The sequence below is a fragment of the Pangasianodon hypophthalmus genome, chromosome 14 (genome assembly GCF_027358585.1).
Source record: "Pangasianodon hypophthalmus isolate fPanHyp1 chromosome 14, fPanHyp1.pri, whole genome shotgun sequence".
Taxonomy (NCBI): domain Eukaryota; kingdom Metazoa; phylum Chordata; class Actinopteri; order Siluriformes; family Pangasiidae; genus Pangasianodon; species Pangasianodon hypophthalmus.
This window is the reverse complement of record NC_069723.1, coordinates 9,512,907-9,535,613: the sequence shown is the minus strand read 5'-3', so window position 1 is coordinate 9,535,613 and position 22,707 is coordinate 9,512,907. Positions and strand designations below refer to the sequence as shown.

The 22,707-nt window shown below is 39.4% G+C and overlaps 1 protein-coding gene across 1 annotated transcript in view; it reads right to left on the bottom strand.

Moving 5' to 3' along the window:
• Positions 1 to 21,764, bottom strand: part of cbl (Cbl proto-oncogene, E3 ubiquitin protein ligase) — a 46,170-nt gene extending 24,406 nt beyond the window's left edge. Inside the window, exons 1-2 of the mRNA XM_026924404.3 lie at positions 20,881 to 21,764; positions 8,740 to 8,987 (exon numbers count right to left, since the gene is read on the bottom strand). Coding sequence (XP_026780205.3) covers positions 8,740 to 8,987; positions 20,881 to 21,027 — 395 coding nt within the window. The 5' untranslated portion in view covers positions 21,028 to 21,764. The remainder of the gene's footprint in view (positions 1 to 8,739; positions 8,988 to 20,880) is intronic.
• Positions 21,765 to 22,707: the final 943 nt, after the last annotated feature.

Genomic DNA, 22,707 nt, shown 5'->3' with positions numbered 1-22,707 from the left:
CTTGACTAGGAGATGGTTAACCCTGAGTGAAGCCTCGGTAGCAGCTTTAGCTCTCTCGGTGGGTTTTGTGAAAAGTGATTGCTGGGCTTTTAAAACCGAGTTTAACTCTTGAATTCCTTTCTCTCCTATCCTATTAATCTAATTACCCCTTTTGGACAATGCCAAAGCCCGGTGTGATATCAAGCAGACACCATTGTAAAAGCAAACTCCATTTCCCCTTCGACATGAAAATGCTATATTTCGCCTTCTTTCGCTGCTCGTCTATGGTTCGCTCGTTGACAGTACACATATGGAGTTAGCATTAGCTAGCTATGTAGCTTAACAGCAGGTTGAAGAAACCTAATTCGAAAACTGCCAGAATGAAAGTTTTTCTTGGGCTACTCTCCGCCCATACAGTTGCAAACCACCATTTAAATACGCACTGGTTAATATCTAGCCAACCAGTAAATATTTGACAACTGCGTATTGTTTTTTTAAAATTTTAAAATGTGTTGCAATCATTGACAGTACATGGAAGGTTGCGAACTACTGAACATGCCTCGGTGACCACCCGATAGATCACACTCGACAGGGTGATGATCACTGATTTAAAGGCTTAAAAGCTCCGTCCACCAGGGGGCAGGTCAGACCTGAAACATACCTAGCCAGCAACTGAAAATCTCTGATAGCTTCCTCCTATTTTTGCACAACAAGTTAAAGATGGCTGGCGTTCAGCAGGTTACGACGCGCATGTTGAGAAAGCAGCAGCCACAGCAGCACCAACGCAGTTGGCATTTCAGGCCATTAAACCAATCTTGGCACAACAATAGAGCGTATATCCTCCCAGTGAGAGAAACTGTTGCATTATACTGCCCCTGCACTTATGCCTGTATTGCACCATGAGCATGGGGTCACGTACAGTTTGCACAACTGCCACGCCCGCATGAACACAGGAAACACAATGCAGCCATCTTGTATATAGGCTTAATTATGGTGGTAATAATAACAACAACAATAATAATAATAATAATAATAAAAAAAAAATAATAATAAAAAAAAAAAAAATAATAATAATAATAATAATAAGTATTATTATTTGGTCTGGGCATTGAGAGAGACTCAAGTAGGATTTAATCCAGCTTTTATATATAAACATATATATATAAAACTACAACAACATTCTTTTGAATATATAAGGATGCACCCAATTTCTGAACTAAAGTTTCCTGGGTTTCCTTTTTTGACACAGTCATCACTATACAAATTTAACTCTCCGGAACTGGCTTCACACCAGATCTGTCAGGAAACAGCAGTGACAGCAGCCTCTCACTCCACTGCACACACATTCACACCATAATTAAACACGAGAGGCTTCTTAAGTCCACTGTCGGTGCTTTTTTTTTTAAAGGAGCATCCATTCACTGCAAATTTGCACTTTAACAGCTTCGATAACGTTTTAAAGTCTTTATTTCCTTTCGAGAGTATTTAAAGACGACACAAAGGGAAAAGGGAACAAAGCGTGTTTTTTTTTTTTTTTTTTATTAGGTCTTGAGGGCAAACGGGGAAGTGCACTATTGTGCTGTTGTTGGGTTTGCGAGTGCACTCGTGAGAGTATAAATAAACATGATGCAGTTAAGCCAGCCCGGGCTCAGTGCAGGGGAAAGGTACAGCATGCTGTAACTCACCCGTGTTTCCATCCAAAAGCCACATGGCTAGCCTGCAGCGGTGTGGGTAAAAATGGCCAAACGAGTTTATACTCCAGTGAGGAAGTTCATGAAATGGGGTCATTTAGCAGTTCCATTCTTTTAAGTGGTTCACGCTTGTGCGGTTTAATGTGATCTTGTTAAAGAACAAATGAAAGATCCTGATTAAAGGGTGATTTAAAAGACATTATCTTGGTTTCTATAATAGTTTCATTACTTAAAATTAAAAGGGCTTTACATAGCCTCTGCACCTGGGTAATGAATGGGTGAAAAAACAACTTAAGGCAGACTGTAGTGCATAAAGTAAAAAATGAACTGCTGATAGAAGCATTTCTCGTTACATATAAGTGCTGAATTTCAAATGGCATATGGCGCATGAAGGTTTGAATCAATTTAATATCGAAAAAATGTTAAAAAAAAACGAAACAAAAAAGATACGAAAATATGAGCCATGTGCACGGTTCTGTACATTTTCTGCGGTAATCCCACAAAACGAAGAAAGTCTGCATTGAGCGCTGTTTTATCGAAAGTCTTCATCGTGTGCCGCTGCGTCTTTTTCACTGATGAGGTTTACTCATTGCTCAGCTCAAAAAGGAGTTCACAGAATGTACAGCGTAACAGGATGTAGATACTAAACATGCAGTACAAGTACAAAAGAGATACCTTTACCACAACACATGCACTCGTGTCATTACACTGGCAGCCTGAACTGAAGGAAACTGTATCACCATCTCATCGCACAAAGAGTCAGTTACACCACACAGCCTGGTGTTCAGCTCGAAAATGTGCTTCAATGGCTCGTTATTTTATCTGCTGCATTTTACATATCCCATAGATGACTCATTCATACCGAACTTTTAGGTCCAAGATAAGATGAAATGATAGCCAAACTGATAAGGCTGATTGCCTTGGGGGGTTTCAGTGGGGTGTTAGATTAGTCGGCACCCCATGTGCATTTACACAGAACAAGAATCTGCAATGCCACTGTGGTCTAAATTTAGCCCCTGGTTTAAGGTCCTCTTCAAACAGAGTCTAGACACACAAAACCAAGACACAATTATACACCGAAAACAGCATGCCTTAACAGAATGTAGCCTCTTTTTTTAAACAGTACAATGCAAAACACAAATGATCATTTGCAAATTCAGGAAGACGATGACAAACATCCGAAAAACAAGAAAAAGAAGAAAGAAAAAAAAACCAGTGAGAACTGCGAGGCAGTGATATGAGGATAAGGCAAGTGCTAAGTGCATGACTACACAACTGCAAATCCCACACATGCTCTTGGTGCTAATGGACTAATCTGCATTATAATGGAGGATAGGTCACCTTTGTGCACAGCAGTGTTAAAGCTGGATCAGAGAGAAGAGCAGTGAAATATATGTGAAACATCAGTAGAAAAAAACTGATGGAAAACAAATGACACACGCACAGCATTGGAAATTGATATTACGTATGCAATTACATTGAAATACCAATAATATGTTCTGTGGTTTTCCTACAGAACCAGGCTTCCTAAATTTATTGTTGGGGTTGTGTTTTTGTTTTTAGTTGCATGTAGGCTGGGGGTTGCACACTTTGCATACGATTACATTCAGTGATGTTAGACGGAAGAGATAAAATCTAATATCTATCAGCAGCTCGACAATGAAACTTAGGGTTGAGCAATGCGTTATATCGCAAAGTCTTTACCGCATAATAAGAATGCTGTGCGGCAAATTATTACACAAACATACTTAAAGGCAGATTCCTGATTTCTCTTCTGTTGTTTGTTTTGTTGTCTTTCAAGTCTGTAATATTCGACTGGGTTCGTGTTTATTTCCTCCAAATACCAGTCATGCTAAACTGAAAAGATGTAATCCTTTTATTCAAACCAAACAGTTCGATTATGCAAGTTTCATTTCATTTGATTGGACAACGTGTGCTTAGTCTACATTTAGTTTCTAAAAAAAAAAAAGATAATTGAGTAAATAATCCACCTTTTTTGTGTTCATTACACCTGTAACTGTTTTTCATGTGTACCTTCTCAATCACTGCATACGATGTGTTATGGATGTCTCAGAGATGTGGGCTGAAAAATATCCAATGAAACAGATTAAACAGAGATCTCTGGGTGTAGATTCACCTTCTGGCATGTCTGACACTGATATGCTGACACATATCTACAGTCTGGGCTGGAAAAACATCAGCCCCTGCTTCACGTCTTCATCCCATTCTGTATTTTTGTGACTTTTGGTGGTGCTGTTCCACTTAGTTCTACCAAATCCAAAACAATCCACTTTAAGACATTTGTTACCAGCAAATAATCTGGTGAGGATGCCAAAAACAAACCGGTATAAGGCTGTGAAAGCCCTGATTGTGCATTTATACCGTACTAATTATATATTAATTATAAAATCAGCGTTTTATATCAGTGTCGCACCATTCCAAAAACTTGATGTTTGGTTTAATCTGTATGGTTTTAATCCTGGTTCATTAGAAACGTATGATATCTTACTCGTGTTATTTTGTATTATATCAATGTATCAGGCAATAGTAGTCATGACTGCGGCGTTTATAACAGGGTTTAGGAGTCACTGACCACATGGTAATCCTGATCAGTAGTATTAATGATCACAATTACATTAGGAGACATTATTTGCAACTAGAACAGACGTACGGACAAAAATACACAAATCTTTTTTTGGAAATTCTTTTGAATAAATTGCATTATTTCTTTATTAAAAAAAAAAAAAAAAAAGGAACATAAAATCTATTTTTAAATAACGACATCAAATAATTATTAGAAGCAGAGCAGCAGATTATCTTCTTCTACGTCTTGTATTGTCAGGTGCAGGCTGCTAAAAATTTGAGAGAGAATTATATGCCATCTGCTTCTATTACCTCGTGTAAATCTCAGCATTCTGGATCAAAGCAAGACTCGACCCCCCTGTGCACCAACACATATGGTGTAATCATTTATCTTGCTGTTTAACTTCCTCCCACCTGTTTCTTTTTGCAGAACAAACTAGATTGCGTTAAAGATTATAAGAAGCGGCTTAATATATGTGCGGATGCCCAAAAAAAAAACAAAAAAAAAACACAAGTTAATTATATATTTTTAAAAAAACTCCAACAAAACTGAAGCACTACGAGTTCGCAGTGAGACAGTATGTCCTCCACGAGCCCGAGCCCCACTGAGTCTAGCTGATAGTGCAGTCTGGATGGACTGTGAGAAAAAAGGAACTGGAAGTGCAATTGCTAACAGGAAGAGCAGTGTCTGAGACACAGTGTGACCGGTATACCAAGTGTTAGTCATAGATTCCTTACACACTGCTCAAGCACATCACCACTACAACCACATCCATCCAAATTTTAGCATGCAATTATATTCAAACAACTTATACCAGGAAATGTAAGAGGTTCAAAACAGGCAACTTTCCCAACCTAATCATCTGCTCTATAAGGTAAATATGATTTGCTCTAGAAACATAACTCGAGTATTTATAGAAACAATGATCAGCTTCAAGATCCAAAATGTCTAGCTGTTTATGCTGTCATTAAAAGTAAAGTTACATGCTTCGGACATAACAAGCCAAGTAAATGACCAACCTGTCAGAATAACACCAAAGGTTAGACTAGCTCTAGGTTAAGCATCATGCTTTGAGGTTTTTGTCTTGCCTTTCTCTTCTTCAGATTAATTCAAGTCGCTCGAGTTGCTTTAAGGAACTGAAAAACAGACTTTTCAAAACCAGCCCATGGTTTCCTAGAAAAACCAGCACAGACTCGTTACTTTACAGCACATTATTCTTAGCTATAATGCCTTATTTAGGCAACTACAACAGAGCGTAAAGATCCCTCATAGAGATAAAAGTAATAAACAGCCCTCATAAACATCTAATTCACTACATCCATATGGTGGAGAAATCAGTAAATGTACCATTTAATAGATATCAAAATGTAATAAACCACAAGGTTCTACAGAGTTCGCATATATAATGTCACGCATCTGGCCCAGAATGAGCTGAGACGCCTGCTGGCCAATTACTATTTATAAAAAGGTTTAAAGGTGATCGGCACTTTCCAGTAACACTTGAATACAGATTACTGATAATGGTTATTACTTTGATTATAAAAAAGGCTTATAAAACAGTAAACTACTATCTATTCTGGTAAGCTAATAAAATGTGTAATTCCTGAACAAGTCCTGAAGATAGTCTGCATTCTTTTTTTAAAAAAAAAAAAAAGTAAATAAATAGGGATGAATTTTAGTTTACGTCTGTAAGCAAGTAGCTTCACGCCGTTTTGACTGAAATCTTTTGACAGAAATGTAAATACACTGGCCAGGATGGGAATACCATCAGTAAAACACCAATAACACTCTGTAAAGATGGTCCCACCTCCAACAAGCTATGACTGCAAAACTACAAAACAAAAGCGTCTACATTAGTCCTGTTCACCTTGTCAAGTAGCTAAGATAATATAATAACATACAGTGGGTAAGTTAGCTAGTTAAGAACATTAATCCATGCTAAGATAAACCAATGAGTATATGATGATGTAGCAAATCGTGTTAGTGACTTCGACAAGAAGTCAGCAAATCATTGGCCAACATTCTGCACATAACAGATATTACTAAAATCTAGCTAGCACCTTTATTTATGTTTATCTTTATTTACGTTATATGAAGGCTTTGCGCTTGACTTTACGTGTTTCCACATACCTGTGTGTTTCCAAAAAGATCGTCTGTCATGCATGGATGCCAATTAATCTACCTAGTAATGTGCGTTCTATGAATAACCAGTTGATGTGTTTAGCATAGGAGGAGTGTGTGTCCGAAGTGTGCGATATAGTTACAGCACTGAGATGCGTCACACTACCGTGAAGTGTATCACCTTTAAACATACACATGGAGTTGATGGAACTGGACTGATTTGTCCACCTCAGAGGGTTTGCGTTAGAATTCTTCATATGCTGGGGAACATTAAAACTAACAGTTTGCCTTGTATGGATAAATGTTTGAATGGTGTGACAAAACCAGAATGCTTTGACACCTTGGACAGTTCATTATACCTGCGTGACTAATATAGATCTGAAACGAGAAACAATGCTAGAGCTCTTCTCTTTTTTCGGGGAATGATTTGCACTGTAGAAAGACCAAATGAGCCACACAACATTCAGCAAAGAGCAAATAAGCAGCAGAGACAGAGACAGGATGAGTGAATTGAAAATAAATAGTTCAGATCACTTTTAAAGCAAGTCTGTTATCTATCGGGGATTGTCCCAAGCAGAGCACTTCCTCTTTCTGCTGCAACTATTTGCATTGAACATAATGCAGTAACACAAACCATTGTGGCACAGATACAATCTCACAACATTGAAAAAAAAAAAAATCTGTCCTACATAAGTAACGGATCTAGGCTGTTTGTCTCTTAACACAGAGACATTGTTAGGTTTGAAAATGTAAAGGCTGGTGCCTTTAAAAGGCAACAATACAAACAGTTTTTCAACATGACAAACAGTTTCACAACTGCTGAGAGCTTCTGCTTTTAGATGGACCTCCCACGCAGCAGACTTCATGTTAACATGTTGCTTCTTCTAGTCAAGAATCACTTCTAAAAACAATGAACAGCAGTCAGGGACCACTGAGGGTAGTGACAGACTTCTTATCTGTACGCACTATTAACCTGAGTTTTAGTGACTGGGACGTGTTTGTGACTTTGACAAGAAGTCAGCAAGAATGCCAACATTTTGCATGCAACATATTATTGCAATTTGGATAACGTCTTTATTTACGTTTAACTGCAAGGTGTTGTGTGCAGTAAGTAGGAGATTTATATGGTGGTTTTGGTTTATACTTCACATTACTGACGGGTCATGGGTTAGGGACTGAGACCCGAGTAGGGACACTGCGAAAAGAGTTACGTGACATGAACCCGAGTTAAACAACTGGGACTCAAACCAAGCGAATGGGATCAAGTTTTAGCAACTAGACCTGACTTTTAGCAACTGGGAGAGGTGTGACAGGAGTTTTAGCCACTAAGACCTGAGTTTTACCGATTGGAACCAGAGCTTTAGCAATTGGAACCAGAGTCTTAGCCACTGAGACCCGAGTTTTAGCGATTGGAACCTGACTTTTAGTCACTCAGATTGACTTTAGTATTTCCACTACACAAATGTTTGAGTCTGAGTGAGTTTTAATGCAGTAAGACTTGAGATGATGGACATTAATGTCAATTTACAATTAATGTCAATTTTAAACAGCAGAAAATAGCTGTACCATAATTTAATATAATGAAAAACATAATTAAAGAGAAGCAATGTTCAAAATATACATTTGCATTCTGCAGAGTGTATAGTTTTATGATTAAGTTCAACTCTTCTGTCACAGGGAAAATAGTCCTGGGTTCAAGTGTTGATATGTGGAATAAGTCTGTTTTAAGTAAAATATGTTAATTACAAACATAGGTTTGTCCCAAGAAAATTCCTAAATAAAGGAGACTTAGTTTGGGTTCATTTAGGTTCTGAATGGTGATTTCAAATGCTGGAAAAAGGTGGTTGTAGAAGTTAAAATGTAAAAAGACCACCTGCACCACGGCCTCAGCAGAAAGTTTTTTCCCCCTAGAACTGACCCTGCTTCGAATGTAAATTAATGGTAATGGCAAAACACATTTTACACAAGACCCATTAAAACACACCAGCAATGTAAGTGAATTTAAATAGCAAGCGAGTTCTCCCTCTAGCCAGATATCTACCAAATGAAGTTATATGTTTGTTTTTATGCTTTCAATTCATGCATGCAAATAGATGTTACCTTATTACATACAGTGTGTGTAGTTTCATTTAATAGTGATCGGCTGCGCACAACTAAAGTCGTGCCTCGGACTCGCAAACACCTCAGCTTCAGGCTTTGTGTAAATATGGCTTGGCCAACAGTGAACAGGAAGACAGAAGTGTGTGGGAGAGGCTACTGAAGTGGAGAGCAAAGATGTAAAAGCATCTGCGACACTTGAATGAAGCATTATCAGTGCGCTGCCATCATGTCTGGTGTGTCTGAATAAAACCCATCCAAGCTCACCTTGGCTGCGAGTTCTCCTCATACATGCGCTCTTTGCCTTCCTTGAACAAACTGATCGTCTGCTTCGTCTTCTTCGTCAAGTTCTCCATGAAGACACGGAAGTACTCGTTGTCACCCAGTGTCTCCATCTTGCCCTCGTAGCGGGACAGGATGGTGCGAAGGTGCTGGTAGGTGTCAGGTAGCAGGTCCAAGATGTATGGAGGACTGTTCTTCAGGGCCAGCTTAGGGTTCTGACATAATCGCACCACCTACACACAAACAGTCCAGTTATTCCACAAATAAAGTTAAAATAAGAAAATAACATATTGAACTGAATAAAAGAAATGTTTATGATTTGAAATAAATTTATGTTTACACATGTTTTCCTCTAACATTCTTCTGCACTATAATTTACATGACCAATCAATGAAAGCAGCTGGATATAAGCTTTTAAACACTGCATGTGGCAGCTTGCTCATAATCTACCACTCTTAGATAAAATAGTTTCTGGTTTGCCATTTCTCTTTTTAAGGTGATGCCAGCCAAGCAAATAATGTGTACTCATCAGTTAGGAGCCATGATTTTCAGATTTTTTTCTGCTATTTGCTTCTTCTTACACTCAGTTTTATTACACAGTACTAAGCGCGCACATGAAGCACTGAACTGCATGAAGCTGAAAAAGTGACGAGTACACAATCCAGTCATCAACCAACAGCTCTGTCTGTCATGATAAACCACTCGAGACTCCACAGTTGTGCAGTGTGCTCCAATGTGATCGTTTTCATTGTTTTAAAGCATAGGGCACTTCTTAATCTGTTTCCATAAAATTAATTTGCACCGTGTCACCGTTGCTTTATAGTGAACTAAAGCTGAAAACTATGACAAACATGAGAACAATAATTGCTTTCAGTCTTTAAATCTGGTACTCTACTATTTTATACATAAAAATAAAATATTTTTCTTAGAATATCTCATTCATCTCTCATCGCTGTGAAACCGCACTGCACAAAGATAGAAACCTCAAAACTATGCATTATTAATCGTGTAATTGTGTGCTTTGTAAGTAAAAATGAGAAAAACTGCATAGCAGGACCAGACCAGAGTTCATGACGGAAAATTTGCAGTAAAGCACCGATTGTAAATTATGGGACTGCAATAATAAAGACTTTAACCCCTAAAGAGATAATGTGTAGCTAGTCCTAGCCCAGGTGCTTGTCTTACAGATTTAGTGGCTTCCGATGGTGTGAGCATTTGGGCCTATTTTAAAGGTCTGGCACAAACACACCCACTCCTCTGACTGCTGGACGTTTGTCTGGTTAACAGATAACCACTTTTGCCAACTCTCTTCAGGGGAAAGTAAGTTGTGAAGTCGCAGGATTATAATCAGTATATTAACTATAAGTAATAATTGAAATATTCATTGAATCATCATGATCATTTGCATATCAAAATGTGCTACATGAAGAAGGAAGGGTTTCTGAAGGCACTCGACACACTGATAGATATTTGTCAACCAGACAAAATTTTCAAATACCATTTTGGTACGTCTAACTGCAGAGAACAATACTGTGTCAGAAGGAAGCTGCTGTTTACGTGCTGTTTGGTCTCATTAGCAGCTACTAACTTCCTTGTGTAAGTAATCCACACACACGCACACACACGCGCGCACACACAGGGGTCCAAAAAGTCTGAGCGCACTAGTGAAACTGCTTCTGTTTTCATTCTTTTCTAATTTAATGCAACCATTTTCATTACAAATTATATTATTGACAACAACTTGAGTGTAAAGTAGAACCTTTGAGATAGTGATATGAATTTGAGTTTCTTAGTATTTGATATGTCTCCTTTTTGCTTTAATGACAGTGTACACTCAAGCTGGCACGGACTCCACGAGTTTGTGCAAAACCTTATGATCCATTTTAGATCAGAGTGTCGTCTGAACACATGCTTCAGCAGAAGAGATTAGGCATGAGCAAAATCTGACCTTTTGTACAAAGCAGTTAAATTGCTTAGTATCAAAAATTGCTTACATTTAAACAGAGACCTAGAAATAGTACAGAATCTTCAATATTAAATATTCAAGATATTGAACATTTACTTTTTTTGTTTTAAATATTTCTGCAAAATGTTTATTATTTTACCAAAATAAGAGGGCTCATACAAAATTATTGTTTATTTAGTGCTGACCTGAATAAGATATTTCACATAAAAGATGTTTACATATAGTCCACAAGAGAAAATAATAGTTGAATTTATAAAAATGACCCCGTTCAAAAGTTTACATCCCCTTGATTCTTAATACTGTGCTGTTACCTGAATGATCCATGTTTTTTTGTTTACTGATAGTTGTTCATGAGTCCCTTGTTTGTCCTGAACAGTTAAACTGCCTGCTGTTCTTCAGAAAAATCCTTGAGGTCCCACAGATTCTTCGGTTTTCCAGCATTTTTTGTGTATTTGAACCCTTTCCAACAATGACTGTATGATTTTGAGATCCATCTTTTGAAAACTTTTTGAATTTGAAGATCAGGGTAAATTTAACTTATTTTGTCTTCTGGGAAACATGTAACTATCTTCTGTAGCCTCTGAAGGGCAGTACTAAATGAAAAAATATGATATTTAGGCAAAATAAGAAAAATGTACACATCTCCATTCTGTTCAAAAGTTTTCAACCCCCAGCTCTTAATGCATGTTTTTTACTTCTGGAGCATCAGTGAGCGTTTGAACCTTCTGTAATAGTTGCATATGAGTCCCTCAGTTGTCCTCAGTGTGAAAAGATGGATCTCAAAATCATACATACAGTCAGGTCCGGAAGTATTTGGACAATGACAGAGTTTTTGTGATTTTGCCTTTATACACCACCACAACGGATTTGAAATAAAACAATCAAGATGTGATCGAAGTGTAGACTTTACTTTAAGAGGTTCCACAAAAATATGGCATTTACCATTTAGGAATTACAGCCATTTTCAACAAAGTACCTCCATTTTCAGGGGCTCAAAGGTATTTGGACAAAGTGACATGACTGTAAATATAACCGTAATTTTAATACTTGGATGAAAATCTTTTGCAGTCAGTGACTGCCTGAAGTCTGGAGCCCATGTTCTCAAAACCCAAATTCTGAGTTTCCTCCGTGGAGTTGCTTTGCCAGGCTTCACTGCTGCCACTTTCAGTTGTTGCTTGTTTGTAAAAAGGCAAAATCACAAAAAACTCTGTCATTGTCCACACAGTTCCAGACCTGACTGTATGTGGGTATATATATAAAATCTCTGGAGATCAGCAGTTTCTGAAATACTCAAACCAGCCCATCTGGCACCAACAACCATGACACAGTTGAAGTAACAGATGACACTTTTTCTTCATTCTGATGTTTGATGTGAACATTAACCGAAGCTCTTGACCTGCATCTGTGGGATTTTATGCATTGTGCTGCTGCCACAAGATTGGCTGTTTGGATGACTGCATAAATGCGTAGGTGTACAGGTGTTAGTGACCGCTAAGAGTGTGTGTGTGTATATATAAATAGATAGATATAGATATAGATATCTAAAAGATCAGCTGATGTGAAGCAGAGTTCCTGTTACCATCCCAGCATTTATTTTCCTATAATAGCATACCCAAAGTGTTTTATTGCCTCTTATACCACAGCAATTCACCAGGGCTAACAATCTTTATTTATTAAAGAATGACACAATGCTTTTTATTCATTAATACTGGTTACATTTACTGTTGTAGAACTTTCGCAAAACAAGTTCCTGTTATCACTTGTGTTATACGATTTATAAACAGCTGTTCCCTCACTAATAAGACTAATTAAAAAAAAAAAAAAAACCCTATTAAGAATATTAAGAGGACAAAAGACTACTGGAAGTTTGAAAGACTACTGGAAGCCACTTGCTGAATTTTTGATGATTTGTTTTTTTAGCTAGCTGCCTGACTAGCTAAAGCAGAAGGAAATACAGATTAATGGTACTGAAAGGAATCTAAACAGAAAAACAAAGGCTAATTTTGCTGAATTTTCTCAGATCAGCATTACAGTGAAAAGCATCAACTACCTGAACAACAGAAATACCCTTTCAGATGAGTCTGATTTACTCCTGCTTAGTGAAAGATCAGACCACATGAACGCTTTGCAGCACAGAAGAGAAAACAAGAAGAATTCGGCACCAAAGGCGTCTACGAGGATGCCGTCACGGCCAACAAGTTTAATCCTTCTTGCTATTAATTTTTATGACAGAAATATGCTTAAAATACTCTTAAACTATAAACAGGAAGGAAGCTATTGAAGCATCTGAAGAAAAACTACTTTGGCCATTTGACCAAGTTTGGATCAATTTCACAATCTAATCAGTTCATCTGCTGGTTACAACACTACAATGATGTTGAGATATCGCGCTAATGACAATCTCGGATGGACAGATAATCTGAAAACATAGCATCTCCACCATTTAGTGGCGAAGGCATAAATAAACCACACATCAGTACACATATATATAAAAAAGACATATTAGCAGGAAAGCCTAGGATAAGCACTTCTTCCCAAATTCATCTGAGCACTCTAACTAGCATACAACTCACGTTCGTAGAAAGCAAGAAACTAACATTATAGCAAAAGCTAAAATTAGCAAGTTTACCTCAGTCTTACCTCAGACAGACACTCTGAGGAAGTCAAGGCAAGTTGGAACTGTTTTATATAGAAATTTAAAGGAATTGCAGCTGCGGTTTTTTTTTTTGTTTGTTTGTTTGTTTTTTTTTTTTAAAAGATATCCCAATAGCTAATCACAGTTACCTGCTTTTTGCAAAGAATTTTCGTCTTGAAAAAAATACTTAGGTATGCTGGACTCTGGAGCTCACCTTGATTGCGTTCATGTTCCCCTCGCCCGCACTCTGGAATATTCTGTCTGCTACATTACGACTGGCATGTATTTCTTACTTACAAGCCCACTATCATTAATTGTTGGTTGCTTGTGGTGAAGAATCACAGTGACTCATGTATTTATATAATGCATGCTGGTTATTGTAGTGAAATTTGAATAGTGAAATTTGGCAAAAATGCTGTGCATAAACTACACAAGTATCATCTTTTAATGCTAGTCTTATACTGGAAAATCTCCTTTAAGGAAGAAACACAATTGGGTCTAATTTATCTGAAAATGCACTGAGACAGACACAACCGCTTCTAATATTCAAACTAGGATTGGTTTAGCATGTTTGGGAAATGAATCTGGCATCTGTCAATAGAGAAAACCCCATGTTTCTTTCACAGAGAGTAAAATCCATAAAATTCAAACCATCTCTCTTATCCTAACTCCTGAAAACAACATGACAAGTTGTGTGTGTATATTACTTCCCCTGCCATGTACATATCTGCAAGATAATTTAACTCGAAATGATGACAAGCTAATTATGTGCATTAATACAGACTCGCAACTTTATGCAGGCATAGGATTTATCCACGTCTGGTGATGAAGCAGATCATGTTTGAGACCTGGACCGAAAAAAAAAAGGCAGAAAGTCTTTGGCTAGCATTTAGTCTCAGTGCTTGACGCAGCGTTTGATTAAAAGGTGACTGTGTGGTGCTAGTATTAGAGTTAAAACAGCCTTTGTGCTGCACTGTACTGTATTTTGTCCCGTTTTTGTCTCTGTTTCCACATCCCTTCATATTCCTGATTTTGGAAAGAATCTGAAGAGAAGATAAAGCTAATTAATATGCTGAGTAAAAAAAAAAAAAAAAATCCTAGCACCAGCCAGACCACATGCTCAGTTTGCGTGTGTAGTGCAGCAGGTGACAGGAACTAGAAAAAGAGCATCAAATTCCTTTCCACCACCAAGAAACGTATGAACCAATTTCAAATGAATGTAGAAAGTCAATAGAGAGATTCTCCCTTTTCTTGCTGAATGACTGAAGTAAATAAAAATAATAAATTAAAAATAAATTTAAAAAAACCCTGGTGACTTAAATGAAAAGCTTACACAACCTACTTATGGATGTCATAGCAATTTGTCCACCCTAAGCTATGTTTTTAGGAAACACAACTACAGAAGATGCAATCACGACTTCCTCATTTTACTACGCACTTACTGAAATTCTCATACTGATAGCTTCTTAACATTTAGCTGTGCTTGCTGCTCAGAGCTACTGACACTTTCTGATCTACTGCTTGCACAAGAGCTGTGCATCTTCACCTTCTGTACTATTGATCAATACGTGGGTAGGAAAGTGAGATCTGCTCAATTGGCTCAGGGGTGGCAGCTGAAGAGCTGCACAACGGCGAGTCAGGGTGGTAGTCAAGCAGGAAGTAAGCAAGGCCTGCGAGCAGCTCTTATCTGCAGAGAAAACCTCCGTCTTCAGTCCGACAGCAGCTGTGATTGGGTTTGGGGATAAACGGCGTCACCGTGAGGACACAACAGACCCCAGCTCACGCTCATCTTCATCCTACTAGCTCATGCGCTCCCAAAACACGAGTTAGCACAGTCCTGACAAGCAGGAGATAACGCCACTGTCACAACATGTCCTCTGAATTATCAGTAAGCATGCATGCAACTTCACAGAGACGCAGACACGCTATCTCTCTCATGCATATATGTATGTGCATGCACACAGTCCCACACAGTGTAGCCTCCACTTATTGCCTGGATTTCTTCTTCTTCTTTTTTTTTTTGAAGTCTGAGAACACCAACGCAAGCGTTAACGCTTCACTGTCCTGCTCCACTCCATTTCAGTTTGCTAAAAGTGCCTGCAAAACAGTGCTGACACTTTAAGACACTTTAACAATTAACAGACCAAAAAAAAAATACAAAAATATATTGACAAAGTCTGATGCCCACAATTTCATCAGCACAATACTCATATGGAGTAAGGATCACACATGGGGGACGCTGTTAAAGGAAAACGATCAGTGACGTGGCAGAGCGAAGCAGCCCTGACACAAAGCAGAGCTGCTCTTACCACCCCGAAGCTGATTATTTTCCAAACAGTACATCTTTCCAGATGTTTTATTCCTTTTACCCCACTGCAATATACCAACACTAAGACCAATTTTTAAATGTATTAATTATATATAAACGACACTTCATCCATTTGAAGTTATAGCCGCTAAACAAGTTCCTTCCTGTTATCACTTACTTTATAGCAGCTATCAATAGTAATTCCCCTCACCAGCCTCTCTTTCTTCTCACAGAAGGTGGAAAAAAAAAAGAACTGCAGCTTGTCATGCCACCAATAAACCACAAAGTGCAAAGTCCTCTATCTTCAAGACGTGCCAGAAAACTAGTGTTACAGCTTTACATCTGATCTTTACAAAGCACTGACACTGGAGACTTCTTCCATGAATATTAAATAATCTATAAGCTTCACCATATCAAAGTGTATAGTTTTTTTTTATTTGTTAAATAATGATTTTTAACCTGTTTATTTTTAGCCTTAGATTCTGTAATGTATCGGTCATCTGTCACGTCCCTGAGAAACGATAATATTATACAGGGCGTCCCAAAAGTCTCCCTACAGAGGGCAAATTAACACTTTTTAGGAAAATGTCTTCCAGTATGTGTTTACATGCACACACATATGTATATATTATATACATACACACACACACACAGACATACACACATATGTATATATTTAGACATATATATTATATTTTTTCTCAGATAGCCGTTAAGAATGTCTTTGACAAAAGAAGAACATCATTCTCGTGGCTGGATCGGGAAGCTATTGCAAGGTTGCGACGGACTTTAGCAGGAAACATGGCAAACACATCACACACAACACTGCTGCCAAACATATTAACAAATTCAAAAAGACTGGAAGTGTTGTGGCCCAACCGAGATGTGGAACATCCACTGACGAAGGCACAACTGACATGGTGCTGGGGTACACAGTCCCCAGTGTATGGAGACTTTCGGGACACCCTGTAGAATTAATATAGACCTGTGATTTGAATTACAGCCTGCACTACTGTAGTGGTATAAACTGCCATATCAGCCTTATTATGTAGCGGTGTACACTTTTGCCCCTAAAACTCTGTTAGATAAAAAAAATAAATAAATAAATAAATAAAAAAAATACTACATGCAAACCTTGGCTTACTTCAATGTGAGCAGGTTTTTTTTTTTAATATTTAAATCAGCCCTACAAGCACAGAACAAAGACACCACCCAGTCTGGCAGCGATCAGAAATGTTGACAGTAATCTGATTCTAATGTAGAGATGCACGACTTGGACCAAGCGTCTATTTAGGGATTGGAAGTAACATTCTTCAGTAACTGTGGCGGATCCGGGGGCTATCCCGGGGTCACTGCGCGTGAGGTTGGAATACACCCTGGATGGGACGCCAATTCATTCACATGTGTACACACTCATTCACACCTTGGGATAAGTAGCCAATCCATGTACTGGGAGGAAAGTGGAGGACCAGGGAGACACCTGTGAAAGACAGTAACTCGAGCTTCGAATCGAACCGGGAGTGCTGGAGCTGTGAGGAGGTGACGCTACCCACGGCACCACCATGCCTCCCCTGAACCCAACGCTGATCATTCATTTAATTCATGAACAATCTACCACAGCGCATAAAGACAAAGAGCCTCGGGTATTTTACACAGCTTTATGTGCTGTTTTATTAGATGTAAAGATCACAGGGATGCAGACGGCAGGTTTTGCCGTATACTGTAAGAAAATTTAGGTTTATGATTAAATGATAGACAAGACGGAGCAGTCTTAGAGGCACGTTAGAGTTCGGAAAGCTCTGCAGCTTCAAAAGAAATCGGATACGAGTCTACAGCTTCGTGTACGCCATGTAATTTGTTCTGTTACCTTTTTTTTCTGGTCGACTTGCATTCAAATACGTGCAAATGGTTGTGGTGGTTGTTTAACTGAATAACAGCTTAAGCAGAATGGAAATGTTAAGAAAGCTGTTGCATGATGTGTTAAACCATGCTTTCATTTCAACCAAATGTTACCATTTCTCGCCATATCACACTTGTTAGAGAAGTAGTGCTTTGACCATAAAAAAACACATCCTTTGCCAAGCGTGGGTTAAAAAAAAAAAAAAAAAAAAAAGAACTGGAAGGAAATGAATAACCCTACTGTATGTCTCAACTAATGATTAGCCTGAAGAAATCAAAGAGCAGCCATTCATTAACAAAGATATGAACAACAGGAAACAAACAGTAATTTATTTAGCCGGGCTTCCTATCAGATTTCCTAACAGTATCTAATCCTAATAGTGCATGGCAAATGTTTCTGCTTAGCTTCTTCCACTAACTACACAAAGCTGCAGGACATTTCAGTGGTGGTGCTTCTGGCTCACTGGGCTACAGGTACCTGTGGTTAACTGATGAAGGATTGGCTCTGATCGAGATTACATATACAGCACAGTCCATCTCTGAGACTTCCGGATGAACCGTTTGAGTTCTCAAGAAGCTCAGCTATTTTTATTCCTTCTTTCTTTACATCTATCACTGAAGATATCTAACATAGACACCATATAGACAACCAGTTTATTAAACAGGAATTCCTGTAACTAGGATTTGTACTCATTGAAAGTGTCCCACCTGAAACAGGACATGGAAAACCATGTAATCAAAGAACAGGTTGACAAACCGCTTAATGATCCCCTGTCAGGGTGGACACACTCTCGCTTTAAGAAGCCTTAAACGGAAAAATCCACTATAAAACACTGATATGATTAGCAACTCTGGTGGTAATTTGTTGTTACTGTTGTACAATTTTCCAGCAATGTTCACTGGCATGCACTATACGGCCAAACATTTGTAGACCATCGCACCCAAGTGTGGTTCGTCTCCAAACTGTTGCCACAATGTTGGAAGCACGCAATTGTACAGGATGTCTTTGTGTGCTGTAGCATTACAGTTTCTCTTCACTGGAACTAACGGGCCTACAGGTGGAACAATTACAGGTTCTGCACTGAACCCCGCAACAAAGTGCTTTCCCATCTGAACGAGTTCCAAGTAGAACCCGTAATTATCCAGTGAGCGCGTGCGCTTAGATCGGCGGATATGCTTTATTAGGTCTCTTCCTGAACTAACACAGCAGTTTGAAGTCCGTCTGGGTGACATATAAGCATAATTGAGGAACTTTTCTCTTTTCTGAGCTGCTCGTGATGTTAGTTCTGCTTTTCATCTAAAAACACACAGAAAGCTGAATTGGCATGTTAAAGAAACATGCTGCATTGGGCTGTGAGAAAACTTGGTCGAGGCACGACAAAACAAATAAAGAAGCATTTGGTGAGTTTGTTCTCAGGGCTTGAGTGAATCGTGTCTTCTGTCAGCACTCACAAACACTTTCTTTGCTTGTGTATTGGTGAGAATCTCACCGGAAACACAAGGTCAGCATGTAACCACAATTTTTTTTCCATGAACTGCAGTTCCGTGCTGAGCGTCAAAAGCCACTGAGATGTACTGAAACATGGAAAAAATGATTACACAGGTCTGATTAGGCCTATAAACACTGCTGCTTCGTATACTTACGCTTACTTGTTTGGCAATTGCCTTTATTCAAAGTGAGTTCTCTTTTAAAAGGACATGTATCACGCAGTGGAATAAAACCGGAAACAAGACTAAGCTGTTTATATAAGGTTCATTCCTAAAATATTACCGTAATTACAGGATCAGCTGAGCAGGTCCTTGTGTAATTGCTACATACAGGTAGACGGCTCTGCCTTAATAGCTGAGTGTGTCTGTCGTGAAAATCTGGTCACATGATCCGATCAAAGCCAAACTACTACAATTTATAGCATTTTGGAGGAACCCAGTGACTGCGGTATGATTTATTATATGTACTTATTTTTGGAGCAAGGGAGTGTTACAGTCCTCAGGAAACGGCTTGAGAGCCATGATTTGATTCCATATGTTGATGTATTTCCTTTTTGAAAAAAAGCAAGCTAGAGTGACTGCATGTTTGAGTTATACAATGGCCGACAGCGTTTGGGAAACACCACACCCCCCGGTGAATCTAAACAAACCTGGCAGTAGCTTAGTGAACTAGCTGGATATGGAGAACAGTGAAGAGATTAACAAGAGCCCTTTTTTTTCCCCTTCAACTAACACCTCCACCTATGCTCGCTGATTTTAGGACGATATTGTACATGACAATATATTGTGGTGGTTTTTTTTTTAGACGCACAAGGTCATCACCAGGAGCCATCTGAAGCATCTGAATGGTAGACTTCCAGCTAATTTCATATATTAGACTTTGTGCTGAAACAAAATGACTTATTCTAACTGCTGAAGAAGTCCTAGCGGTGTACAATGAGAGAATTCTCAATCAGTCTGAGCTAGCAAAGCATTCTTCCAAACAGTAACATAAACGCAAACTTGCACGACCTCAACCTTTATACGAATAAACTCCAACCATTTACTCCTCAACTAAGGGATGTGTGGAAAGAGGGAACAGTGTCATGGCAAAAACATGCTGAAAATGCTGCTACTGTAGAGCAAGACCCGCTCTCAGAGGCGGGACATATACTAGAGAGCATTTCATTGGTCGAACACAAGACTAGTACAGGATGAGTTGTCAGAAACGAGGTTAATGTTTTCTCTAAAGAGATATATTATAGAATATATTATAGGGAGAATATCTTCAAAAAAAAAAAAAAAAGATTTTGTCCACGACTTTAAGAGACAAAAATTTCTTGGGGAAAAACAAAACAAAACACCCCATTTTGATGTCAGGGGCACTTTAAAGAAGCAATCACAGAGCAAAGGTCCAGGAGTGTCAGAGGTGTGAGGTGTGTGTGTGTGTGTGTGATAAGTCATCCTGCTGCTTTTACTCCTCATCAGGTAAAAGTGTGAAGAGCTAGACATCAGGAATCGCGTTTTAGCAAAAGAAACCAGCCAGCAGCCATCTAGCTGGAGCTAACACAGCTCGTTTTCCCGTGTGCTGCTTGATTTCTGGGAAAAAGAAAAAATAAAAACATCCATTCCCAAACCTAGCTATCTCGAGATCACGAGCTGATGAGCTAACATCTTACCATTACTGCTAGCTGACTGTATGTGGCATCAAGTCAAGAGCTCATCACACAGGCCAGGCTAGCTAGCTGAATTAGCCAGCAAGCTAGCACCCAAGACCGGGCCATGTCTCGAGCAAGCGCGAGCCTAGCATTCTCCACAGCTCCAGTGTCAACCAGGAGACCAGGAGCTTACCTTATCCATGAGCTTCCAACACTTCTCCACGGTCTTCTTGTCCACGGCTCCGGGTTGGTGATGGGAGTGGTGGAGGTGATGGTGAGGCTGGAACGCGTCCTTCATCATGCCAATGAGCCCGCCGCCTTTCTTCAGATTTCCTGCCATGTTTCAGCTCCTGGGAGTCGGACAGCGTGACTGGTGGTGCTGCTGCTGGAGGAGGTGGAAGAGGAGGAGGAGGTGGTGGAGGTGAAGGTGGTGGTGGTGGTGGAGGGGCAGAAACCTGTCCCTTGTTTTCTTAGTCCAAGCAGCGGTTTGACTCAGAAAACCCCCCGGTGAGGACAGCGCCCGAGTGCACTTCGAGCGAGGGTCCTTCGTCGGGGGGAGAAGAAAAAAGCTCTACCGACTCGAGGGGGCCATTAAATCCCCTCGGCAGCAGTGAACCGCGCTGTCATTGGCGTTGGTACACAAGCACAACCGCCAAGAAAAAAAAGACAATACAATACAATATAGTACAATACAATACAACAGCGAGTTCTAATGGTATCTGCTATCGTCGCTACTTTTCACCAAGAAACAAATGAGTCTTTTCAACGCCACCCTGCGCGCACTGGTTCCCGTTTCCCCCCCGCTCTGTCTCCCGCAACGGGAAGTTCAGGTCACAGCTGAAGCGCCCAGCAGGAGGGGAGGCTCAAGCAGCCGAGTAATAACGAACAGCTCCAAGAAGATGCCTTTAACCACGAACCAGCCGTATTTACTGCACAAAACATAACCGAGTCATAAAACCAGCGATAAATGGACAACTGATAAAGAAATACATTTAGAGACACAAACGCCGCCTTTCAGCTCCCCCCCTCCCAAGTTGGTTAGTAACACTCTTCCTGTTCCTCCTCTTCCGCCTCTCAGAGCTCGTCGCCTGGCCTGTACTGCGCGAAGCACCGCCCCCTTTGCAAGCTCCTCCCACACAAGCCACGCCCTCTCCCACACCATGCAACCTGCATGCACGCTTCAGATCTGCACTCATTGCTGAGCAGCAAAACACAAACCTCAAACTGGGTACATTCTCAGGCCCAATTTTTTTCAGATCACTACTTTATATTTGCCAGTAAAGTAATAATTATTGCCATTTACATGGCTATTCCTTTGTATTTTCCTAAGAAATGATAATAATAATAATAATAACAACAATAATAATAAATTCATTTTAAATAATGGATTTATCTTACTCAGAGTAACAGTGGATCCAGAGTCTGTCCTGGGAACTTCAGGAACACATACGCTGCATGGGACTCCAGTTCATTGCAGTGCACCACTGCGCACACACACACTTTCATACATTCATGCACACCTAGGGGCAGTTTAGAGTTGCCAATCGACCCACCCGGATGTTTTGAGAAATGGGAAACCGGAGAACCTGAACGAAATCCACACAGACATGGGGAGAACATGCAATACACAGAGACAGCAACCCGAGTTCAGCATTGAATCGTGGATGCCAAAGCCTTGAGGCAGCAACATTACATGCTGAGCTAATAGACCCGGGAATCCTAGAGCTGAAAGCCATGCTGTCAAAAAATAAAATAAATAAATAAATAAATAAATAAATAAATAAATAAATCATCATCATCATCATCATCATGGGACTGGCATCGCATCCAGGGAGTATCTCGCCAGTAATCAAGGGATAGTTTCCAGATCAATGAATGAATCATCATCATCATCATAATCATTATTAAAGCATCTTTTAACTAGTTGGAAACATACAAGATAAATGCTCCTATGTGTTCTTTTATATCTCTGTATACATCACGATACCTATAAATAATAAAAAATTGCAACTTGACAGTC